This window comes from Colossoma macropomum, unplaced genomic scaffold, assembly GCF_904425465.1.
Source record: "Colossoma macropomum unplaced genomic scaffold, Colossoma_macropomum, whole genome shotgun sequence".
In the NCBI taxonomy this organism is placed as follows: domain Eukaryota; kingdom Metazoa; phylum Chordata; class Actinopteri; order Characiformes; family Serrasalmidae; genus Colossoma; species Colossoma macropomum.
In genome coordinates, this window is record NW_023494785.1 from 44,120,124 (window position 1) to 44,145,570 (window position 25,447).

The window sequence follows — 25,447 nt, forward strand, 5'->3', positions numbered from 1 at the left end:
TACTATGAATTATTCAGAAACCACTACAAATTATTCAGAAACCACTATGAATTATTCAGTATCTACTATGAATTATTCAGAAACCACTACAAATTATTCAGAAACCACTATGAATTATTCAGTATCTACTATGAATTATTCAGAAACCACTCTGAATTATTCAGTATCTACTATGAATTATGCTTCATCTAAGCAGTTTAACTCAGTTTATTCAAGTCAAATAAGTCCTTTGATTAAAGTGATTCCAATGGGAAAAACAAACAGTTCAGAAGAAGATAAGCAGTGATCATCAATCGAAATCTCCCATCAGCCGCAGCGTAAGCAGAGAATAATGGTATAAACAGCAGTCTGGGGCGCCGGGGCAGCGCTGGGCCCTTGAGGCCGCAGGAGGGGAGGTGATGTTTATCCTCCATCAGAGCGTCTGCTCCAGACAGAATACAGAGCCAGAATAAACAGGGCTGCAGCGCCGCTACACCTGCACAACCCAGCACACACACACACACACACACACACACACACACACGTCCTCGCCACGATAAACCACAGCATCTGAGCTGAGCTGCAGACGGCGAGGTGATGGACGACTGATTTGTTCTGTTTGTGCTTTTTTGTTGACCCACCAGGACACGAGGGAGGCTGAGGAACTTTGGAAGAGAAGAACAACAAGAATGCAGAAGCTCCATGAGAGCCAGCGATGACGTGGACATCAGTGCTAACGGTGCGAGATGAACGGCCGACACAAATAAATAAAAAACACTCATTAATGGGATGTCACTGGCACAGAGCCAAGAGGGCACTCCCGAACATTTTTCACATTTTTTGTGATCAGTTGAAAATACCAGCTGCTCTGTGCACTTTATCCAAATTTCATGATGAATGGACCAATAGAAAGGCTCCAAAATGACTTGGAAAAACATCTGGTTCCCTTAACCAGGTTCCCTTTTTCTTTGTCCTGTGAAGTTGCCTTTTTGTACATATGAGGTTAGTATGTAGTATGGAAAGGCATTTGATGCTATGCCATTAACTATTAACTATTAGATCATATACTCGACTTGAAGGAACATTTTCTCTGTTCTTTGTCTCTCATATTTTTTGGGAAAATATGATTATGTATTAAGATATGAATTCAAATTTACAGTGCAAAGGTTTTAGGCATCTGGGAAATTGATGTGTAAAGCCATTTATCTGGTTAGTAAGCATTTATTTACTAATATTAGAAAAAAACAAGTAAACAAATAAACAATCCCTTGATATTTGATGTGTCATTAGTTAAACCATTTCCAAAGCTCTCATTAAGGAAGTTTAGTATCTACAGTTACCATCAATATCTCGTTTATCTAATCAGTCCTTCATTAAATGAAATCAGGTGATGGAAAACAACACATTCCCACCACTTTTTGCTGTATTTATTCTAATGCTATGTAGTGTTTTTACTAGCAAAACACACTTACAGCCCAGATAAACAGTAATAAACAATGTTCTTGGCTGGCTAAGACTGTACATTGATGAAATGCATGTAAAATGTATCTTACTGCATTAAACACACTCACAGTTTAAGACCGTCTGGTTTGTTGGTTTGGTGGTGAGCTGATTCAGGTGTATTATAAGCAGGGAAGCACTAAATTGTGCAGTTCAGGGGAAAGTCAGGGGAAAAACTAACCTAAGCAACACCCATGACCACACCACGGGCTACTGGAGCTGGTTGGTCATGCTGTGTGGAAATAAAGCGGCGCAGCGGGATCACACTCCTGTTACGCTTCAGACTGGAGGTTCTGTTGCACAACAGGGGAAGAGTACGCAGAAATGAGAACCGCTTCTGACTAACGTTGAGAAAAACAGCAAACAAGTCATAAAAGAGGTCAAAAATAAAAATGTCAGAACTACCAAAACATGAGGGAAAAAAACCACCTCAGCGATACTGATAACTTCTGCTAGCATCCCTCTAGGATTCTAGGAGATTGTTAGCGCTAAGCTAACAGAGATTCGCATAAACACTTTCTAACAAGGCTGAATTAGTGAACATGTAGTAGTGAGTTAGTGAGCATGTAGTGAGTTAGTGAGCGAGCTGTGACTTAGTGAGCGTGTAGTAAGTTAGTGAGTGAGTAGTGAGTTAGTGAGCATGTAGTGAGTTAGTGAGCGAGCTGTGACTTAGTGAGCGTGTAGTAAGTTAGTGAGTGAGTAGTGAGTTAGTGAGCATGTAGTGAGTTAGTGAGTGTGTAGTGAGTTAGTGAGCATGTAATGAGTTAGTGAGTGTGTAGTGAGTTAGTGAGCATGTAGTGTTAGTGAGCATGTAGTGAGTTAGTGAGCATGTAATGATTTAGTGAGTATGTAGTGAGTTAGTGAGTGTGTAGTGAGTTAGTCAGCATGTAGTGAGTTAGTGAGTGTGTAGTAAGTTAGTGAGCATGTAGTGAGTTAGTGAGCATGTAATGAGTTAGTATGTAGTGAGTTAGTGAGTGTGTAGTGAGTTAATCAGCATGTAGTGAGTTAGTGAGTGTGTAGTAAGTTAGTGAGCATGTAGTGATTTAGTGAGTATGTATTGAGTTAGTGAGCATGTAATGAGTTAGTGAGTGTGTAATGAGTTAGTGAGCATGTAGTGAATTAGTGAGCATGTAGTGAGTTAGTGAGTATGTAATGAGTTAGTGAGCATGTAGTGAATTAGTGAGCATGTAGTGAGTTAGTATGTAGTGAGTAGTGAGTTAGTGAGCGTGTAATGAGTTAGTCAGCATGTAGTGAGTTAGTGAGTATGTAGTGAGTTGGTGAGCATGTAGTGATTTAGTGAGCATGTAGTGAGTTAGTGAGTGTGTAGTGAGTTAGTATGTAGTGAGTAGTGAGTTAGTGAGCGTGTAATGAGTTAGTCAGCATGTAATGAGTCAGTGAGTGTGTAGTGAGTTAGTGAGTGTGTAGTGAGTTAGTCAGCATGTAGTGAGTTAGTGAGCGAGCAGTGACTCAGCCTCCACACGGCCGCTGTGATTCTCATCTGTCACACCAGCATGTCGAGGAAAAGGGAATTCAGCTGCTTTCGCATGCTCACGTCTACAGAAACCCTACAGCGACTCCAAACACACAAACGGTCACTTCCTCTGGCCGTGTTACAGGAATTAGTTGTGACCTATCATGCTTTCGAATTGTGACAGAGTGGACTTGTGGTCTGACAGTGTGATCTGTGAGCTGGCAGTGCTGTAGAGAGAAGTGGAGCAGAGCGCACTGATTTAGGAAAGTGCTGTGATGAAGATGAAGGACGGTGAGTCATGTGATGTTATGTTTTTATAATATTATGATTCACTCTTTTAATCTGAGATTTTATTGCACTTTAAATAATAAGTTAACTGAATGTAAGAATGTAGTTCTACTAACTTACTATTAGGGGAACAAACAATCAACAAATTCTCCTTTTAGGGCTCACAGGTTACTTTTTAAAGACACAGCAACAAATCTTCTGTATGGGGAGATATATGTACATATACTCAAGAACATGTTTCTTTAAGGGCTCTTTGGCAAAGGAAATGGTTCTATTTAGAACCATGAGTTCTATAAAGAAACAAGTCGTGCTTAATGTGTTTCTCTGCATGGTGAAAGTGTTCTTCAGATTGATGGAGAATGTGCTGTATATGGTTCTTTATGAAAATGGTTCTATACAGCATCAAAATGGTTGTTCTACAAGCTTGACACTGGAACATTGTCTTGACATCATCTATATAGAATCATATATGAGACATTGTCCATCAATCTGAAGAACGCTTTTATCATTGTCTTTGCTAAAGAACCCTTAAAGTACCACCTTTTTTAAGAGTATATCTCTGTTGTCGGAAGAAAATGTGTGTGTGTATATATATATATATATATATATATATATATATATATATATATATATATATATTTGATACAGTAGTCTCTCATTTCAATACATTTTTTGATATAGCAATACAGCAAAAAATATGAAGTGCCTGAAAATCTGCCTAGCATCAAAATATGAATGGTTCCTCAGTTTATTAGATCATTTTAAAACTATTCAACACTATAAAAGTAAAATATTTGAAATAAAAGTTAATGAGCTTTATAGTGTCCTGACCCAGTGCTCTAGCCACAAGCTAACATGTATAACCCCAAGTATATTTTACATGAACAAAATTACAGCAAAAAGAAATTAAATTAGAAGACGATGTCTTTGTTTATGTAATATACTTTTTTATGCATTGTTCCGTGTGTCGTCACTGACCTGGTATCACTGTAACTTTACTTTCAGGAGAAGCTAAAAAGCTCTAATAGTGATTTAACAGAACAAGTATCAAAAATGTTCATCAATGACATATTTATCACAATATTTAATACGTTTTAAGAACACACCTTTAAAACTGGGACCACCCTAAATAACAGTGAGGTAGTTGATTTTATGTTATAATGGAGTTTTCACACCATCCTGGTCTCTCGTGTCTCCTGTGTGTAGGTAAAGGAAGAGGAAACTACAGGACCCACAAACCCCTGCGCAGGACACAGTCCCAGGGGCCGATGATTTACCCCCCCGCTCTCCTGATCAGACCAGGTCAGTCACTCTGGAGCCGCAGCAGACTCGCAGATTTCATTTTAGACCCTAAAATTAGGCCGGAACAATATGTCATTTATATATTGCTATCTTAATATCAGCCTTTGCAATACTAAGAAACTGAGCCCCAATGATTGTGTTGTTTACTGTGACCAATCAGAGCTCCTGATGAGTTTCTGTGGGTGTTCAGATGAATCAAACAGTTCATGTAATCCAGCAAAAACTCAATTATTGTGGTGAAAATAACGCAGGACAGTCAAGGAACCACTGCATGATATTCATGTGTTTTTAATATGTTGTAAGTTATACGGCAATTGCAATTTGCAGCAGTATATACTGCATGGCCAAAAGTGTGTGGACACCTTTTCTAAGCCACGCCCATTGCTAACAGGTGTATGAAATCAATCTCCATAGAGTAGAATAGATATTGGCAGTTGAATGGGTTGTACTGAAGAGCTCAGTGACTTTAAACATGGCACTGTCATAGGACCCCACCTTTGCCACTAGTCAGTTCATTACATTTCTGCCCTGCTAGAGCTGCCCTGGACAACTGTAAGTGCTATGATTGAGAATTGGAAGCATCTAGGAGCAACAACAGCTCAGCTACAAAATGGTACACCATGTAAACTCACAGTGAGCCACCGAGTGCTGAAGCATGTAAAAATCACTCACTACAGAGCTCCAGACCACCTCTGGGAGCAACATCAGCAAAGAACTGAGCGTCAGGAGCTTCACGAAATGGGTTTCATGGCTGAGCAGCTGCACACAAGCCTAAGATCACTATGTGCAATGCCAAGTGTCGGCTGGAGTGGAGTAAAGCACGCTGGACTGGATGATTCTGGGTTTGGTGAATGCCAGGAGAACAATGCAGAGTGACAGCAGTAGAGTTTGGTGGAGGAGGGATGATGAGCTGGGCTGTTTTTCAGTTTGGCCCCTCAGTTCCAGTGAAGGGTGATGTTGGTGCTGCAGCACAAAGACATTTTACACAGTTATCTGCTTCCAGCTTTGTGTCAGCAGTTTGGGGAAGAGCCTTTCCTGTTCCAGCATGACTGAGCCCCTGAGCACAAAGCAGCTCCATAAAGACATGGAGTGACCAGTTTGGTGTGGAGGAACTCCAGTGGCCACACAGAGCCCTGACCTCAACCCCACTGAACACCTTTAGGGATGAACTAGAACGTCGATTGTGAGTCAGACCCTCTCGTCCAACATCAGTGTCTGACCTCACAAATGCTCTTTTGACTGAATGGACACAAATTCCCACAGACACTCTCCAAAATCTTGTGGGAAGCTTCCCAGAAGAGTGGAGGCTGTTAGAGCCGCAAAGGGGGGCAACTCCATATTAATGCACATGGTTTTAGAATGGGACATCCAGCAAGCTCATGTAGGTCTGATGGCCAGGTGTCCACATACTTTAGGCCATATAATGTAATTGAGGTATGTGTTTTGTGAACATCACACAGCTCGGTGTAGTAATCAGAATGTGGCTGGGACTTGTTTGGGCCACTGCGCATGCAAATATCTCCACAATGGGTGGGTGGGGGGGGTTCCACCTGTGGCTTAATCTGGCTGTTTGTATTTCTGTGTCAAACAGATGGCATGTTTAGCATTACAAGCTTTCACTTTCGTTTTCCGGTCAGTCTCCTCCTTCATAATTTTGTGCTTGTTTACATTTGCATGAAAGATCTCAGTGTAACACCTGTTGAACTGGACGCCCCTCTACTGATGCAAAAAGTCTGCAGACTGTAGTTAATTAGTGCCTCTCTTAGTTAATCTGCCTTTTGTTCTCATCGGAAAGAAAAACTTCCCAGCGCCACCTTGTGGAGTGATACAACAGTGCATTTTGGAGTCACATTGGTCTGGCAGTGGACATAATATCCATAAAAATATTAATTATTCTTCACATTCAGGGTCACAAATTAATTATTAATTATGTTTCTAGTAAATAACTGATTAATCATTGTTGTTATATCAGTTAGCAGTTCTTTAAACATGTTTTTTCCTTAGTAACTGATTAAGTACATTGTAATTACCGACTGAGTACATAGTTAAAAATATGGATCTTCAAAGTTATGATTCTATTTAGAACCATGAGTTATATATAGAACCATTTCATGCTTAAATGAAATGTATTCTGTGTTCTATGTATAACTCATGGTTCTAAATGGTTCTTCAGATTGATGGAGAATATGTTCTACATGGTTCTATACAGCACCTTTTTGAAAATGGTTCAATGTAGCACCAAAAAGGGTTCTTCCATTGTTACAAGTTTGACATCATAACAATAGCAGAACCAAGAACCATTTTCTAAAAACTCCTACATAGAAGCAAATGCAGCCCATTCTACATCAATCTGAAGAATGATTTAAGCATGCAAAGAACCACGCTCTTAGCAGAAAGGAGTTTATATAATACCTCAAAGGGTTCTTTGGCTTGTAACAATAGTGGAACCCTTTTTGATGCTACATAGAACCCTTTTTGGACAATCTACAGCACAGAATAGCATTAACGAGACTAAATTATTATTAATTATTAAATCGTAAGTGAATAAGTTCTCTTGTTACTTCTTCATATGAGTAAACACATTTATCCATGTAATAAACAGCAGTTAATTCAGAATTAAGAGTAAATAAGCTGTGAACTGTCATTACAGTGTACTTACACAGTTACTAACTATTAACTAATGCTTAATAAACAGTTAACTAATGCAGCAATAATGGTAACTACATGCGTTAATTCGTTTATGACCCTCAGCATAAAGTGTTGTTAGAAAAAAATGCATTTTTAGGCCTCTGTGATGACATTTTTTCCCAGAAAGTATCACAATACTATTTTGCATCGCATAAATCATATATCTTTTTTTGATTGTGCTGTTTTGCGTTCTGTTTTAAAGGGAAACTTGGGCAGGGAAGTGTGATGTGTCTAAAAGAGGAAACGTTGAAATTTCTGAGCAACCTCTCCCAAATGATATTTTTATGAGCTGGCCTTTGGAGACTTCCTGTTTTTCGGCTCTAAAAAAGAAGAGTGTTGCAGTCACGCTCGGCTTTAACCTGCGCTGGTTTCTCTGAAATGAGCGAGAGGCCGATGTGATGAGTAACGCTGCTCACTCTCTGACGTGTCAGTGAGAAGAACGTGGCATTTAACCTGGAACGTTTGGGGACTTACACACATCTTAATTAGCATTTTTACACTTAGTAATGCTTATTTAGGCCCAGTGTGTGAAGTGACCCCTTCAGCTGGGGGCGCTGATGCTTCAACAGCAGCAAAATGTTTGGTTTAACAATCTAAAAAAAATTCTATTTAGAACCATGAGTTACACATAGAACCATTTCATGCTTAAAGGAAACGGTTCTATGTATAACTCATGGTTCAAAATGGTGAAATCGTTCATCAGACTGATTGAGAAAGCGTGTTATAAATGGTTCTATATAGAGAACAGATCTGGTGGCTTTGAAGGCCATTGAAGTTCACTGAACTCATGGAAGCGGTTTGAGATCTTGTGCTTTGGGAAAAGACGCATTATCATGCTGGAAGTAGAACCTTGCTGAAAATGGTTCTATTTAGCATCGAAAAGGGTTCTTCCATTGTTACAAGCTTGCCACTGTAACAACAGCCAAACCCAGAACCATTTTTGGTGCTATACAGAACCAAAAAGAGTTCTTCCATTGTTACAGGCTCAACATTCAATCAATCTGAAGAACCATTTAAGCATGCAAAGAACCATTTAAGTACATTCATAAAAAATATGGTTCTTCAAGGGTTCTTTACTCAAGAAAATGGTGCTATATTGAACCATTAACACTCAAAAAACCCTTTGCATGATTTAAGGGTTCTATGCATCATGAAAGCGTTTCTCAGATCGATAGAAAATGTGTTATAGATGGCTCTATATAGAACCTTTTGAAATGGGTTCTATATAGCACCAAAAAGGATTCCACTATTATTACAAGCCAAAGAACCCTTTTTTGGTACTATATAGAACCCTGAATCTGTATTTGAGCATCTATTTAAACCTAACAGACAGCAGAGCATCATAATAAGGTCATTTTCAGGGACCCACCCTGAATCTTGATTTTGAAACAATTGGGGGGTCCAGGAGGTTGATTAGAGGGTCCCAGGCCCCCCAGGACCCCCTGTACTCACACCTTGGTAAGGCTAATTTATTAAGTCCTGGTCGCTTCTTATGAAAAGACACCCCAAAACATGGATAGAAAACAGATGAAATGAAGAAGACAAGCACTCTTTGTTTTCACAGGCAGCTGCTATTTGGTCCAGAACAATGACTGTGTTTTCATATCATCTCCACAGATCTCAGGCCCTCCGCGCGCTAATATTAGCTTTAATCCATTCAGAGATCAGCGGGTAGGAGAATGGGCGGCCGAGTCAGAGAGAACGCTATTGTGTTGGTTATTGATGGCCGTGCCAGATGTGACGCAGAAGTGTTGTCTCTAAGCAACCGCGTCAGATGCTTCAAAGCCATCTCAATTTCCATAATGGAGTGCAAACACAGCGTCCATCTCCAAACCCTGAGGAGACGAGACCAGGCAAAGCAGCTCTGCTGCGTCGGTGGCCTTTCTGACCGGGTGCTGTTCTTAGTGATCTGTGGCTAAAACATCACCGTGTTCTTTATTAGGATGTGATTCTAATGCTGGGTTCCTCTCAGAACAGCCTGAATTATTTGTGTTGCGGATTCAACAAAGCGTTCCTTAGAGATTCTGATCCATGTTGACCATGTTATTCACACTGTGAAGCTCCTGTTCTACCACGTTCTCTCACAGCAGCTCTACTGGATTCAGATCTGGTGGCTTTGAAGGCCATTGAAGTTCACTGAACTCATGGAAGCAGTTTGAGATCATGTGCTTTGGGAAAAGATGCATTATCATGCTGGAAGTAGCCTTTAGGAGATTGTGGTCATAATGGGATGCAGAAGGTCAGCAATAATACTCAGATAAACTGGGCAGAGGTGGGAACAAGTCACTAAGTTGCAAGTAACAAGTAATTCTCAAATCTTAACACTCAAGTTCCGTCTCAATTCAAGTCCCAAGTCAGTACAGGCGAGTCTCCAGTCGAGTCCCAAGTCAATAGTCCTCATCTTTGAGTCTTAAACAAGTCAGTCCGCATTCTTCTATAGAACCCTTTTTAAAAAGGCTCTACAGAACCATCTACAGCACGTTCTCCATCAGTCTGATGGAGTGTTTTGAGTGTTCATGGTTCTATACCATTTTTTTTAACCAAAGAACCCTTGTAGAACCATTATTTTTAGGTGTGCATGCAAAGACCTTTAGCCATGGAGCTGGAAGATCACAAAAATCAGAATAACCCAAAGGAACCAGGGGTCGCCATGACTACAACACAAATATAGACATTTTATTTACTATCCAGAACCACCAGTGAACCTACACGAGTCTTCTGAGTTCATATGGAATGTTGATGATGGAAAATAGTGGAAAATCTGGAATAATAAGTTTTCTTTGGGGACTATTTTGCCTCACAGCGCCCTGCATGTATCCCTCCACCATGAATGGAGTTTAAGTTCTCAAAACTATCATAAAACAGTGTCTCAGTCATCAGGCAGTGAATTCATAACCATTTCATGTAGTAACTTTCTGTGAGGGAGCTTTTAGAGGTGGACGTCTGGTTCCTATCACCACCACTGTGAACAGTTCCGACTCTCAAGTTTCTCCAGAACAAAGAAAGAAACCATTTTATTAAACCATTTAATTATATAGGAATTTTGAAAAACCCCATATTTCCCAGTGTGGGCCAGTCCGGAATGACTTTTTCTGCACCTGTTGGACATACTGGCACTGAGATCACCCAGAGAGGTCAAAGTTCACAGGTGATTGGGTTGTTTTGCTGTGAGAGCCATCATTCCTCAGACAGCAGGTTCAGCGATTAGGCACCTGATGGCAGAACCAGACGCAGAAGGTGTGACACCACTCATGCACATCATCCTCAGGGGCCGAAGGTCGCCACGCTCGGTGATTCGCGCGAACCTTTGTTCTGGCCTTTCATCTGCACCTGCGCTGCTCCTCCTCTGAGCTGCCCCAGTGAATTATGGGATGGTAGAGAGGACAGAGAGGCGTGAAATGTGCAGAACAAACAGACGGAGAGATCAGACGTGCTCCTGCGGAGACGACGAGGAGGCTTTAATGATGTTCCACTGTAATAGCAGTCAGTCTACAGCAGCTCCACATCAGTTTTTACAGTGGGCGCAACTTTAAAGGGGCAAAATTAACACTGTAGACACCGATACATCTGTCAAACATGCCTGCGCACCTCCTACGCCTTAAAGAGCCCATAAGATTAAAAACTGCGTTTGATTTTTTACAACCCCCAAAAAGTTGTAAATAAAAACAAAATTCAATGATATGCAAATCATTTAAACCCTATATTTCATTCTAAATAGTACAAAGACAACATATCAAATGTTGAAACTGAGAAATTTCATTGTTTTTTGAAAAATATTTGCCCATTTTGAATTTGATGCCAACAACACGTTCCAAAGTTGGGACGGGGGCAACAAAAGACTGGTAAGGTTGTGTAATGCTAAAAAAAGCACCTGGAGGTTAATTGGCAACAGGTCAGTAACATGATTGGGTATAAAAGAGCATCTCAGAGAGGCGGAGTCTTTCAGAAGTAAAGATGAGGAGGGGTTCACCACCCTGTGAAAGACTGCATGATTAAATAGTGCAACAATTCAAGAATAATGTTCCTCAACATAAAATAGCAAAGAACTTTTCATCATCTACGCTACATAATATCATTAAAAGACTCAGAGAATCTGGAGAAATCTCTGTATGTGAGGGACAAGGCCAAAAACCAGTATTTGCTGGCTGTGATCTTTGCTGAATTAAAAACAGACATGATTCTGTAGTGGAAATCACTGCATGGGATCAGAAACACTTCTGAAAAACACTGTCTGTGAAAACAGTTCATCACTGCATCCACAAATGCAAGTTAAAACTCTAAAACGAAAAAAAAACCCAGATATAAACAGGATCCAGAAGCGCTGCCACCTTCTCTGGGCCTGAGCTCATTTAAAATGGACTGAGAGGAAGTGGAAAAGTGTCCTGTGGACCGACAAATCAACACTTGAAATTCTTTTTGGAAATTATGGACACTGTGTCCTCCGGGCTAAAGACCACTCAGCTTGTTATCAGTGCACAGTTCAAAAGCCAGTATTCATGATGGTATAGGGGGACATTAGTGCACATGGCATGGGTGACGTGCACATCTGTGAAGGCACCATTAATGCTGAATGATATATACATGTTTTGGCAACATATGCTGCCATCCAGATGACGTCTTTTTCATGGGAAGGCCTTGATTATTTCAGTAAGACAATGTCAAACCACATTCTGCATGTATTACAGCAGCATTGCTGTGTATTAAAAGAGTCCAGGTGCCTGCAGTCCAGACCTGTCACCACTGATAACATCTGGCACATTATGAAATATGTAAATAATAGGGACTGATTTAGCATGTAGTCCATACATGGAAACATAGCTGCAAAAAAACAGACCGTTTTGAATTCATTATTTCTGTGATGTCACAAAAACAACATATTTGCATACATCCACCTATTGAGCTGACAGCAGTTTAGCTCCTCCCACTCAGTAGTTTTCTGAACAAAGGACCAGCCAATCAGTACTGAGGCCATAAAAGCACAATAGCGATTGATAATTTGGGTCTGCACGATGCTAACTGGTGAGCTATGAACTTACATCAGCTGTTAGCTGCATTAGCCTCGTTGCTCCAGTGCTAAAACTAGAGAAGTACCAAACAAAGTTCAAAGTACACATAATGCAATTGTTCTAAGCTCTGACAAAGTAAGGTACCAAAAAGGGTTCTTTGTGCAGTGCCATGGAAGAACCCCTTCCTGAAAACCTTACACTGGACGGTTCTTCAGAGAACCATTTTTATAAATGAGATGTGTGAGTGTGAAGAACCTTCGTGAAGTTTTTTGAAGGGAGAACTCTTAACACGGTGTAGAACCTTTGCATTGTGCGAAGGCTCTTCGCTGCTTTTAAATTGTTCCACACACTCACAAATCTCTTTTCAATCACGGTTCTTTAGGGAACGAAAAAGTGGTTCTTCTACACTCTTAAACAAGATGGCTCTTTAGTACACAGAACCAAGAACACTCCAAAGGGCATGCTTAAAGGGTACTTTGCATCATGAAGTGGTTCTTCACACAGATGGAAAATGTGTTGTATATGTTTCTATATAGCACCAAAAAAGGTTCTGCTATTGAGGCTTGTATATAACAGAAGAACCCTTTTGAATGGGAGAACCATAGACAACACATTCTCCAACCAATCTGAAGAACAATTTCACCATGCAGAGAACCACTTAACCATGCAAATGGTTCTTTGACTGATCACAGTTCTATATAGAACCATTGTCGACCCTTTTTTGTCATAACAAAGAACCGTCTTTTTGAAGAGTGTATGGCTGCTTCTTAGGGTGAATACCAACTTTTGCATTATGCGGTTCTTTAAACTTTAAAAAGGTTCTTCTCACTGATTCTCATTCACAAAGATACAGTTACAGAGTCAAAGTTGGTTCCTCTGGGGCTTCAAACAGAGGTTATTTTTATGTTTAGCGTGCACGACAGTTCTGTTTTTGTATGGGTAAAAGGTTTTCAGCGTCATGCAGTTTGTTGATGCTAATTGGTGGAGCATAAGTTTACATTACCTGTTAGCTACATTAGCCTTTTAGCTTCAGTGCTAAAACTAAAGAAGCACCAAGCAGGTCTTGGCTGACTGATCCCATTTGGAGTAAAGGAAACGTGTTGGGGGGATTTTTTTCCTAACCTATCACTTAAGAGAATGTAGGAATAAATCCACTCGATATAGTCGAAGAATTTTTGTCTAGTCAGGATTTGCTTTGTGAAACTCGCTTTCATTGATTTTTCTAAATGTCTGCATAATTCAGTGTGTGAGGTGTAATGAAAGATATTCAGAGTTTGGTTTGGTGTGAAATGGTTCAGATGTCTTTACAGTGGTGGTGATAGGAACCAGGGGTCGCCATGACTACAACACAAATGTAGACATTTTATTTACTATCCAGAACCACCAGTGAACCTATACGAGTCTTCTGAGTTTATATGGAATGTTGATGATGGAAAATAGTGGAAAATCTGAAATAATAAGTTTTCTTTGGGGACTATTTTGCCTCACAACACCCTGCATATTACGTATCCCTCCACCATGAATGGAGTTTAAGGCCAAAAACTTCTGAAAACTATCATAAAACAGAGTCTCAGTCATCAGGCAGTGAATTCATAACCATTTCATGTAGGAACTTTCTGTGAGGGAGCTTTTAGAGGTGGACGTCTGGTTCCTATCACCACCACTGTGAACAGTTCTGACTCGGTAAGTTTCTGTAGAACGGAGCGTTTCACACCAAACCACTCTGAGCAGAATTTCGAAAAATTGTTTCCCTTTAATGCAAACAAAGGCATATTTTGGGTCACCACAGCTCCTTTTATTAGCTATCACTAACAGCTCAAGTGGACCAAATCACCCCAGTCACATAACAGGCCGAGGAACATCACAGGAACTTTCCTTTTCACAGCAGATCTGCTGCGAGCTCTTCACAGCTGTTAGCTGTTAGCCCTGTTAGCGCTCGCCTGTTACTGTGCAGGCCAGACGGCATAAAGGACAAAAGAAACGAGAGATGGCCAATAAAAGAGTTCACTGGAAACTACTGAGACTTCACCACAGGAGGCCCAGGCTCAGAGCTCTCACTGACCAAACGTTCTGACCTTGAATCTGCAGCTCTTCCGAGAGAGTGACCAAAGCTAATGGCCAGAAAACTCCATGAGAGAAGAGAGGAAGATGCTGAGAAGAGCACTGCCAAGAGCTGACGAGAAAATCCGGAAGCAAATATACTTTCAAAATGTCAAATAATATGTTATAATATGTTATAATATGTTATAATATGGCAGGTCTTAGAAGAGGGTGTTCACCTGCAGTATCTATTGGTCAGCCGATTTAGAGTGACAGGTCTTCTGGTACTTAGCCACACCCACTCTGTGACAATAGTGGAACGCGTCGTACTGAGTGCAGTACCAGAGAAATTGTAGAGAGGAGAATTCCCACTCTGTAATCTTCCGGGTCTTCCGGGTTTCTCTGATGCTAGAGGGCGCTCCTGAGCGAGTCCAAAATAACTGGGTTAAGATGAAGCATGTGAGCAAAATCATAATTTATAAATGCTTACATTTTTTTTTCATATAAAAGAATACATTCATTTTCTGAACACAGAACAGCCTAAAACACGTCTGTTTTATTTTTAAGAGCTTTCAAACTTGAGTTATAGGAGTTTAAAACGGCACCTCATGTAGGTTAATGACGCCTGTGAGCATGAACAGCCAATGAGCTGCTCTGCTCGCCAACCAATCAGCACTCAGCAGCAGTCCAAAAACCTTTTGCTGTAGAATTAAGGAAACATACACGTGAATTTTCTTTGCTTTTTAGTGAAATACCTCCTTCTCCTTTCTAAAATTAAAGGAAAGTTCTGTGTGATTAGAAACTATTTTAACTTTTCGTTTTTAGCAGTTTAAGTCTGTTCGCCCCATTCATTGAGGACTCGCTCGTGGGCGCCCTCTGGGGTTTTGCAGTCCTGTTTTTGATATAATAGGGGAAATAGGAAGAGGCCAGACTCCTCATAAGCCGGCTCTGGCAGTACTACACTGGTTAATCTGAACTAATAATTAATGTCTGTCTCATTGCTTTTAATCTGTTAATGTTAGCATATGTTCTTTGACTTAAAAACAGTAATGAACGACACTTCCGTTCCCCAACTGGTTATTCCAAACATAGTCTCGGAATACAGTGCTCGGCTTCATGTGAAAATAAGGTGGACAGTGGGGCTGCAATGCGTTAACCCCTTACAAAGAGTTCAGTAGAGTGAAAACCATCATCACAGGCCTTCCGAGGTGTGGAAACCAGTGATCCGGTCAGATGAGTCATCTTTCACCATGTTCTCCACAAGTGGGAGAGTGCATGTGCAGCGTACACCAAGAGAACAGGACAGGACTCAATGCCCTTGACCCCTACTGTGAGGGGGTCTGGTGGCGTTGTTATGCTGTGGGGGGCATTTTGCTGGTATGGTTTGGGTTGCCTTCTCCCATTAATGACGTTATTCCTGGCTAATCATCTTCAGCCTGTGATGAAACATTTCCAAGTCACTTCCAGGACCACAACACCTCAGAGCACGAGGGGTCACTGAATGGTTTGATGAGGTCATAAGTGGAGCTCTGATTGGTCCAGGAGGTCAAAGGGTTCTGTCTGGACCTTTATTCTAATTGTAACTAAAGCCGCAGTTAGAGAAATGACAAAGCTAGTCTTAGACCTAGATTGATGGAGAATGTGCTGCACATATTTCTACATAGAACATTTTTGAAAAGGGTTCTATACACCCTTAAAAAGATGGTTCTTCAAGGGTTCTTGGGTAAATAAAACGGTTCTATATAGAACCATGAACACTTAATGAGCCCTTTGCACAATTAAGGGTTTTTTTGCATCATGAAATGGTTCTTCAGATTGATGGAGAATGTGCTGCAGATGTTTATATAGAACCTTTTTGAAAAGGGTTCTATACACTCTTAAAATATGGTTCTTCAAAGGTTCTTTAGTTAATAAAATGGGTCTATACAGAACCATGAACACTCAAAGAACCATTTGCATGATTAAAGGGTTCTTGCTTTGTGAAAGCGTTCTTCAGATTGACGGAAAACATGTTGTGTATGGTTCTATAAAGCATCTGAAAGGGTTCTGCTATTGTCACAAACTGAAGAACCCTAAAAGAGGCTACAGATGGCTGAGAGATCACAGACAAACAAAGCTTAATCAAAGCGACAGGTTCACCTTATTTTTTTGGATTAATCATTTTATGTAAATATTGAAGGAAACCCAGAAGGATAAGCGGTTTAGATAATGGATGGATGGATGGATTGAAGGAAAATAACGGGACGTAGCTTTCAGAGCCATTAAACGCGCCGGACGTCTGGTTCCGAGCACTATAATGGTGAACAGTTTGCACTCTGGAAAGGCGCATTTCACACCGAACCACTCTGGATGATTTTGTTCACATCTAAACCACTGAATGATTCAGTCATTTAGCAAAATCCCCCTTTAGGTTTCATGATGAATGGACAGAGATGCTCCAACATTGCTTAGAGAGAAATCTCACTGCGTCGACGTGCATTAAAAGCGAAGGTCTTTTCCCTCTCCTGTTGTGCTAAGAGAGCACCTGGAGCAGACTGAAGTCAGTCCACTCCTGTGCCCGGCATCTGGGAAAGCAATAAGATGTGTTTACGCCACAGCCGAGTCATTTTATTACAGAGAATTTAATCAAATATTATGTTACATTAGGAGATTTGAGACCGATCAGATGAATGATTATTAAATCAAATATTTTGGTTAGATTAAGATTTATTAACGCAAACAGATAACGTTCCCGACAAGGTCACATTCCAAAATAGTAACTTATCAAATTATGATGAGGTCAGGAATAAAAGGATATTATGTCATACTTTTCAAACGGTACAGTATTTCAGCGAAATTAACCTGAAACCTGGTAGAAATCACCGTCAGATGTGTGTGTGTGTGGTTGGCAGCGGAGAGATGTTGAGATTATCCTGTGATAAGACTGCGGATTAAGTTAGGGAGGGAGCTCAGTGCAGCACTATTGAAATGAGATCTTATTTAATCAGGGCTGCAGGCTGGAGGTTGAGCTCAGGCCACAGGAGCTGATTAAGGTGACCTTAAATTCATATTCATACGCCAGTCTTTACTTTTATCGCCATTTCACTTTTATCGCCCGTAAGAGTGAAGCAAAATACATATCATGACTTTGTTTTGTTGGTTTTGTTACTGTTATTGGTTTAGTTTGGACTTTGTCACTGTATCACTGAGATAGTGGCGGTAAGTGAATTTCCCCTGTGTCTCAAAGCCTTCTTGGGTCAGTCGTTTCTTGAGCAATGCTACACCACAGCTACAAGGCTGCCTGGGCCGGCTGCTTTAGGGACACCACACTACAGCTACAAGGCTGCCTCAACAGGCCACTTGGGCGCTGCTACAACTCAGCTATGAGGCTGCCTGGGGTGGCTGCTCATGCAACATTACACCACAGTTACGAAGTGGCCTCGGCTGGCTGCTTGAGAGACACTACACCACAGCTCCGAGTCTGTGTGGGCTTGGTGTCACTACACTACAGCTATGGGCCAGACTCTTGATGCTACACTGTAGCTAAAAGACTGCATGAATCGGCTACTTGAGCAATGCAACATCCCATCTTCAAAGCTGCCTGAACCGGCCACCACAGTTTCGAGACTGCCTGGGCCTGCTTTTTGAGCAACGCTACACCACAGCTAATAGGCTGTCCAGGCCGGCCGCTTGAGCAATACTACATCACAGCTACAAGGTTGCATGGGCCGGCCACGTGAGTGACGTCACACTGCAACGTGGCTGCATGAACCAGCCACTTGAGCAATGCTACACTACAGCTACAAGGCTGCCTGGGCTGGCTGCTTCAAAGACACTACACCACAGATATGACGCTGCCTCAGCTGACCATTTGAGCAATGCTACATCACATCTACAAGGCTGCATGAATCAGCTACACCATAGCTACGAGACTGCCTGGGCAAGCCGCTTGAGCAACACTACACCACAGCTACGAGACTGCCTCAACTGACCACTTGAGTGATGCTACACTGCAGCTCCAAGGCTGCCTGGGCTGGCTACTTGAGCAATGCTACTTCATGGCCACAAAGTTGGGTGGGCTGGCCGCTTGAGAGATGCCACACTGCAGCTAGGAAGCTGCTTGAGAGACACTACATAAGCTGTGAGGCTACATGGGCCACCTGCTTGAGTGATGACACACCTCAGCTACAAGGCTGGAAGAACCAGCCACTTGAGCTATGCTACATCATGTCTAAGAGGTTGCGTGGGCTGGACACTTTAGAGACACTACACAACAGCTATGAGGCTGCCTGGGCTGCCTGCTTGAGCGACGATACATCACAGCTATGAGGCTGCATGAACCGTCTATTTGAGCGACACTACAGTTCAGCTACAAGGCTGCTTGTGTTGACCAATTGAGCGATGCTACACCTCAGCAACAAAGTTGCATGAATGGGCTACTTGAACTACGAGGCTACCTGAACCAGCTGCTTGTGCAACGTTATGGTGCACTAGACTACATCAAACGTATATAGGTATTAGCATCACATGCCCGGGCTCAAAAAGGTCTCAAATGCAAAATCATCTCAGCGCTCAGGCCTGTCAGTGTTCTCCAGTGGTAACAGGCAGATTGATCAGAGAGATTTCTGTGAACTGTCCCTCTCTCCACCTCGCCGCTATTTATAGAGCCTTATCAATACAGTGCTGTGGGAACAGGGACAGGAGCACAGGGACGGTCAAACAAAGCCAGAAAGAGAAAGAGCACTGGATTGGATCCAAAACCGAGAGTCACTCGACTGTAATTTCAGTCATTAACCAAACACACAGTGAATAACAGTAACACCGGGATGAGGGCTGGACTCAGGTGGACGTTATCACCTTTTTTAGGTTTAAACAAAACACTTCAGTGGCAAGCAAAACAAAAAAAGGAAAAATAATAATAGAGTGAAACTAATGCTGACTGGGAAACCTTACAATGCAGAAGAAGAATCCAAAGAGACAAAGAAACACTATCTACTCACAGCCGGGGGAATTTGGGAATTCTCACTAATTGGGAAGGCGGAACTGGGGAGGATCCATGGCGGAGCAGGGACAGGTCGGAGGTGGAGCTAGGAAAGACAGAAGTTAAATTTAAATAAGCTCATTCTCTTAATTACACCATCTGAATGAGAGCATAGATAGATTATAAGCATAATTAATAAACAAATTCATTTTTAATCACATAAACTCATGTCGGCAGCCAGCGCACTGCAAAAACGATATCTGGCAAGTAAAAGCATCTTAAATCCAGCTAATATATGTAACATTCCTCATGCTGAGATTCATTATCTCACTATATTGACAGATCATTTTGCTTATTTGTAAGAAACATGCTTGAAACAAGTAAAAATATCTGCAAATATAGTGAGATCATTTCTCTATAAAACTGAAGTGAAACTTGTGTCGAAATAAGTCAAATAATCTAATAATAAGCTTACAACAATCTCAACACGAGACATTTTAGACACATCAACATATCCAGATTTAGTACAATTTCACATGCAATTTTTACAGTGTCCAGAAGAGGAGCCTGGGAAAGGAACAAAATCAGGACCAGAGACAAAACACGGAATAGACCTAGACGGTTGTACGGACTGGGTAGTTTTGCAGGATGTGATCTCATGAAAAGAATATCTGAGGGCAGAAATTTGGGCTAAATGTGGGTGGGAACAAACTGAGTGTGAAATTTCCAAGCCAATCCAGGGCATTGTGCATGCGGAGATCACAGTAGGGGGCGCTGGTGTGCTTATCAACATTGTCTGAGGGACAACAAGCCTGTCGTTAGCACACGGATGTAACATAAGTTAGCATGGCTAAAAAGTTTCCCAACAAAACTTTTGAATTAGGCACGTAGAGTCGTGTTTGTGGAGAACACCCCAGATAGGGAGCGTATATCGGTCATAAGGTCGGCACCCCACTGACTGTTTACCACTGGTCCACCCTCGGACCACCCAGATTACTGTCCTGCATACAAGCTCTGCCTAGTTTTTAATCTCCCCAAACAGATTTAAATACACAGAGACTTTTATTTTAGAAAATAAACTTAGACAAATGCTACAAACAACTGAGAGATAAAAAAATAATGACTAGGCCTGATATAAAATGATTTTATAGTAAATGCTATTTAAAAATTATTTATTAAACTAATTTACAAAGTGTAACTAAAGAAATGAATGAAGGAAAAATTAATAACTTGGACTGTGAGTAGAAAATGAGCGATAATAAGTGGAATTTGGTCTAATAGTCCCAGAAAACACTGAGCAAAACGCCAGTGGACCACCAGCTTTGCCATCAGTGGGCCACCAGTGGACCACTATCCTCTTGCTATCAGGGACAGTGCATGCAGCAAAAATGACTTCAGTTCAGTTAGCTAACGCTAGCTTGTTTTGTTTGTGTTATTGGTTGTACTACAGATGTTAAAAGAGAACAGACTAGAGGGGTTTAGGGGTCTTAGAGGGGGTGTAGCCTTGTTTGCGTCTCACTAAAAGGTTAGCCAGTCTGGCCTTGTGAGACTAAAGAACCCAGGCTGGCCACACAGTGCTAGTTAGCTGTTAGCTGCATTAGCCTCGTAGCTCCAGTGCTAAAACTAGAGAAGCACCAAATGTTCAAAATTCACATAATCCAGCGGTTCCATGCTCTGAAAAATTAAGGTGTCAAAAAGGGTTCTTTGCACAGAGCCATAAAAGAACCTGGGTGGGTGGTACTTTAGAGAACCAATTTTGTAAATGAGATGTGTGAGTGTGAAGAACCTTTTTGAAGTGTTTCGAAGGGTGAACTCAGGCAAAGGTTCCTCAGAGCTTTTGAAGTGTTTCACACGCTCACAAATCTCTTTTCAATCACGGTTCTTTAGGGAACTAAAAAGTGGTTCCTCTGGGGCTTCAAACAGAGGTTATTTTTATGTTTAGCATGCACTACAGTTCTGTTTTTGTACGGGTGAAAGGTTTTCAGCGTCATGCAGTTTGTGGAGCATAAGTTTACATTATATTTGGGCTACATTAGCCTTTTAGCTTCTGTGCTAAAACTAAAGAAGCACCAAGCATGTCTTGGCTGATTGACTACATTTGGAAGGGGTATCACTTAAGAGCATGTAAGAATAAATCCACTGAATTAAGTTGAAGTATTTGTCCACTCAGGATTTGCTTTGTCAAGAAACTATTGCTTTAAAGTCTTTGAGATGTAAACAGAGTGATTCAGAGTGGTTTGGTGTGAAATGGTTCAGACGTCTTTACAGTGGTGGTGATAGGAACCAGGGGTCGCCATGACTACAACACAAATATAGACATTTTATTTACTATCCAGAACCACCAGTGAACCTACACGAGTCTTCTGAGTTTATATGGAATGTTGATGATGGGAAATAGTGGAAAATCTGAAATAATAAGTTTTCTTTGGGGACTATTTTGCCTCACAGCGCCCTGCATATTATGTATCCCTCCACCATGAATGGAGTGTAAGGCCAAAATCCTCTCAGAAACTATCATAAAATAGTGTCTCAGTCATCAGGCAGTGAATTCATAACCATTTCATGTAGGAACTTTCTGTGAGGGAGCTTTTAGAGGTGGACGTCTGGTTCCTATCATAAAAACCTGCATGCTCATCACTGACATGGATTTGGAAACATAACTGCAGCTGCCAAAGAAGCCAAACACTGCAGACCGCTCAGCATGGCTCCACAGCACAGCACGCTAACACGAGCATGCGTTGCATCACTCCTCCACAGGTGTGCCGAGGGGTTTCCCTTTCACAGCAGCACAATTAGCAGACATTTCCAAAGCGACTTTGGAAATTTACTGCGCGTGCATTACCGCGGCGTCTGAGAAAGAGCTTTCTGTGCATTATTTGATCCGACCTGTAAAGTGCTCTCTAACTCACCCTGAACATCTTGCAGGAAATACCGGCAGAGGCCAGACGGAGTAACCCAATAAAGCTGCAGCGGCTAAATCATTAGAGCGGAAGGCTGCGCCCATAATGCGGCCAGATGGAGGCACTAATTGAGTTTGGACGTGCGGTGTGCAGTGCCGCTGTCTTTGTGCTTTTACGAGCCTGGCTGAGTGGTCAGTGGAGACTACAGCAGGCCTGAAGTGACCGCCTCACACGATGGGGAGAGGGGTTTTCCTGAACAGGGTGTTTTGTCTGGCGCCGCCCTACTGGCTACCACAAGGAAAACAGTGGGAATCACCATATATGGAGCATTCAAAGTGTACCCACACTAAAAAAGCTATTTTTAAAAAATTATGAAGTATTCAGATCTTAGATGTTTACAGAAATTATGTTCTGATCTGTTTAAACCCAAGACAGTAGAGAGCTAAATATATACAAAATCATTTATTTGGTACTTTCTATAGTTTTGGTTTTATGAGAAAGAGTATGAGTTTTATATATTTCTATACATATATATATATATACACACATACACACATACATGCTGGATTCATCTATTTAGTCTACAGCAGTTTAGCCCCACCCATTCATGCTGAAGTTCTAAGTTATAAGGTGTGTTTCAGCTTATTACTACATCTATAACGTCTAAACAGATCAGAACATAATCTAGTACCAACTTTTTTCTAACTCAGTCTAACCACTTTCTAACTTAGTTTTCCTGACATATTACAAGTTCATACTAAATATGATGTAAACCAACAACAAAACCAAAAGGTGTTTTGAAACGTAGAAGTATTTTGGGAGTGGCAAAAAGTTTAAGTGGTAAATAATACGCTGTAACGTATTATAGTATCTATTTAAAATAATTTCGTCTGGCCATCTTCCTTGAGATTTGATTTTTGAAATGCTAGGTCATTCTGGCATCGTCTCCATTTGTTCATATCTTCCTAAACTCTCCTTTAAAGACTCTTCATATAACATGATCCTCATATGTTTCATATCTAAATGCTCCATTATTCTCATCACTACTTTCCAAACCCGCTGCAGCAGCTTCAGCAGCTGTAAACTCTCTGCACGCCGTTTCACATGAGTCTCCGGTGTGGACTGAATGAAGAATGAAGGGTTTCTGGCGTGATGGTCAGTCCTTAGTGATTTCCTGAGTGTCCATTGGTCAGTTTCACACAGAATGTAGATGGACACACGAATCCACCAGTTCCACACGGTGAGAGGCAGATGACGTGTATCTCAGCCCCTCTTCATAGGCTCATAACTCCGGATGTGAGTCTCGTATGATCTCGTGATAAGATGGAATGGAAAGGGCGACTCTACAGATTCAGGAAGTGTTTGAACTGGATTTCTGAGCTGGATCATCTAAGAGAGAAAGAAACAGTGGGCGAGTTTGTGGACCCCACAGATTTTTATATCGGGGATAAGGTCCACCACCTAAATCATACCTCCTCTGCGGTGGTCCTGTGAGGGTCCTGACCTTTGATGAACGAGGCCTAGCAGATCAAAGTGCACCTATATGGTAGATAAAATGGACAGTGAGTTGGAGTTAAAGTAGTGGTCGAATATTTAAATGAAAGGTTAGAGGGTTGAAAATCACTCAACTTTAAACACATCATACAGCACTAATAAGGCGAAGCGGTTTGGGAAAAGGCGATGATGATAATTTGGCCATTTTAAAGGGGTGGGGTGGGTGGGGGGCTGATGCAAGTGTGTTAACTGTAGGCTGAGGAGTTGCCAGAGTGTGTGTGTAGTTTGTTCTGCTGAAGCAAATATATGTTAATGACGCAGCAACGTGAATCACATATCAGATTAATAAGCTCCATTAAAAGTGAAACGTTCACATTAATCCAGATCCTGTTTTAACTTTAACAATAACTCTGTTTCCCTCAATTAATAACAATTAATATGGAAATGACATCATGGTGTGTCTGGGTGAGCTCAGGCTCAAGGGACGGCAAGGATAGACCTGTTTCCAGGTTACCCAGAGTGCACTGGGCCCCCTGAGACATACACCTGCTCTGTCAGCTGCATTTCCGCCATCACCTCCGCAAACAGAGAAATGATGAAAGTCTTAGCATATACAAACAAACCACATCACCGCTCCACCTCATCTTTTTGCGCTGGTCTGGCATCTGTTATCATTAAGAGATATTATTTTTAATAAATAATAGATATTTATGTAATAGATACTTTGAACAAATGTCACCTTCTGAATGGCCGAGCTCCTCACCCTATCAAATAGAGTGTAGCCCACCACCCTGCGAAGAAAGCTCATTTCCGCCGCTTGTATTCGCGATCTCATTCTTTTGGTCATTACCCACAGCTCATGACCACAGGTGAGGGTCGGGATGTAGACCGACCGGTAAACAGAGAGCTTCGCCTTATGGCTCAGCTCCCTCTTCACCACTACAGTCCGGTACAGTGACCGCATTACTTCTGCCGCCTGTCCCAGCCTGCGGTCGATCTCACCATTCCTCTTCCCATCACTCGTGAACAAGCCCCCGAGATACTTAAACTCCTCCACCTGGGAGGTGGTCCTTTCCCCCCTACCTGGAGTGGGCATGCCATCCTTTTCCAGGCTAAGACCATGGACTCAGACTTGGAGGTGCTGATCCGCATACCAACCGCTTCACACTCAGCTGCAAACCGCTCCAGTGCGCGCTGGAGGCATCCATGCGATCCAGCCAAAAGAACAACATCATCTGCAAATAGCAGAGACGCCATCCTTCGGCCTCCACACATAATGCCCTCCTGACCAAGGCTACGCCTTGACACCCTGTCCATGAACGTCATGTCCCTGACGTTTTCAAACATAATCATTTAGCTTAGCGATTTTATTAGCCCACATCGCTAATGTTTATTACCCTACATTTTTATCTGAGACCACAAGAGCTTTTTCACAAGAAACTTCCTCCACGGTGTTTGGCCTAAAGCATGTTGATTTTATCTAGCAGCATCAGCTATCGGTTAATGCTACTTAGAATATATAATAATAATAACTTTATAACTCTATGACTATATGTTTAGCATTGCATTTTGTCCCAGAGACATCACAGTTGACAATGACCAATAGCCAACTTCAATGTAGCTTCCATAACCAGAAATATAAAGTTTTAAATGCAAGACTGTATCACTGTATTATATATATATATATATATATATATATATATATATATATATATATATATATATATATAACTAGAACACCATGTTGAGTATATAATTAACAAAAATATATTTCATAGCACTAGAAATAAATGTCGGGTTGAAGACTGTGATGTTCTGA

At 41.4% G+C, this 25,447-nt stretch overlaps 1 protein-coding gene across 1 annotated transcript in view; it reads left to right on the forward strand.

Annotated features, from left to right (window-relative positions):
- Positions 1-2,693: 2,693 nt before the first annotated feature.
- Positions 2,694-25,447, forward strand: part of hdac9b (histone deacetylase 9b) — an 85,823-nt gene continuing 63,069 nt past the window's right edge. The window contains 2 exon segments of the mRNA XM_036596245.1: positions 2,694-3,241; positions 4,445-4,540. Coding sequence (XP_036452138.1) covers positions 3,226-3,241; positions 4,445-4,540 — 112 coding nt within the window. The 5' untranslated portion in view covers positions 2,694-3,225.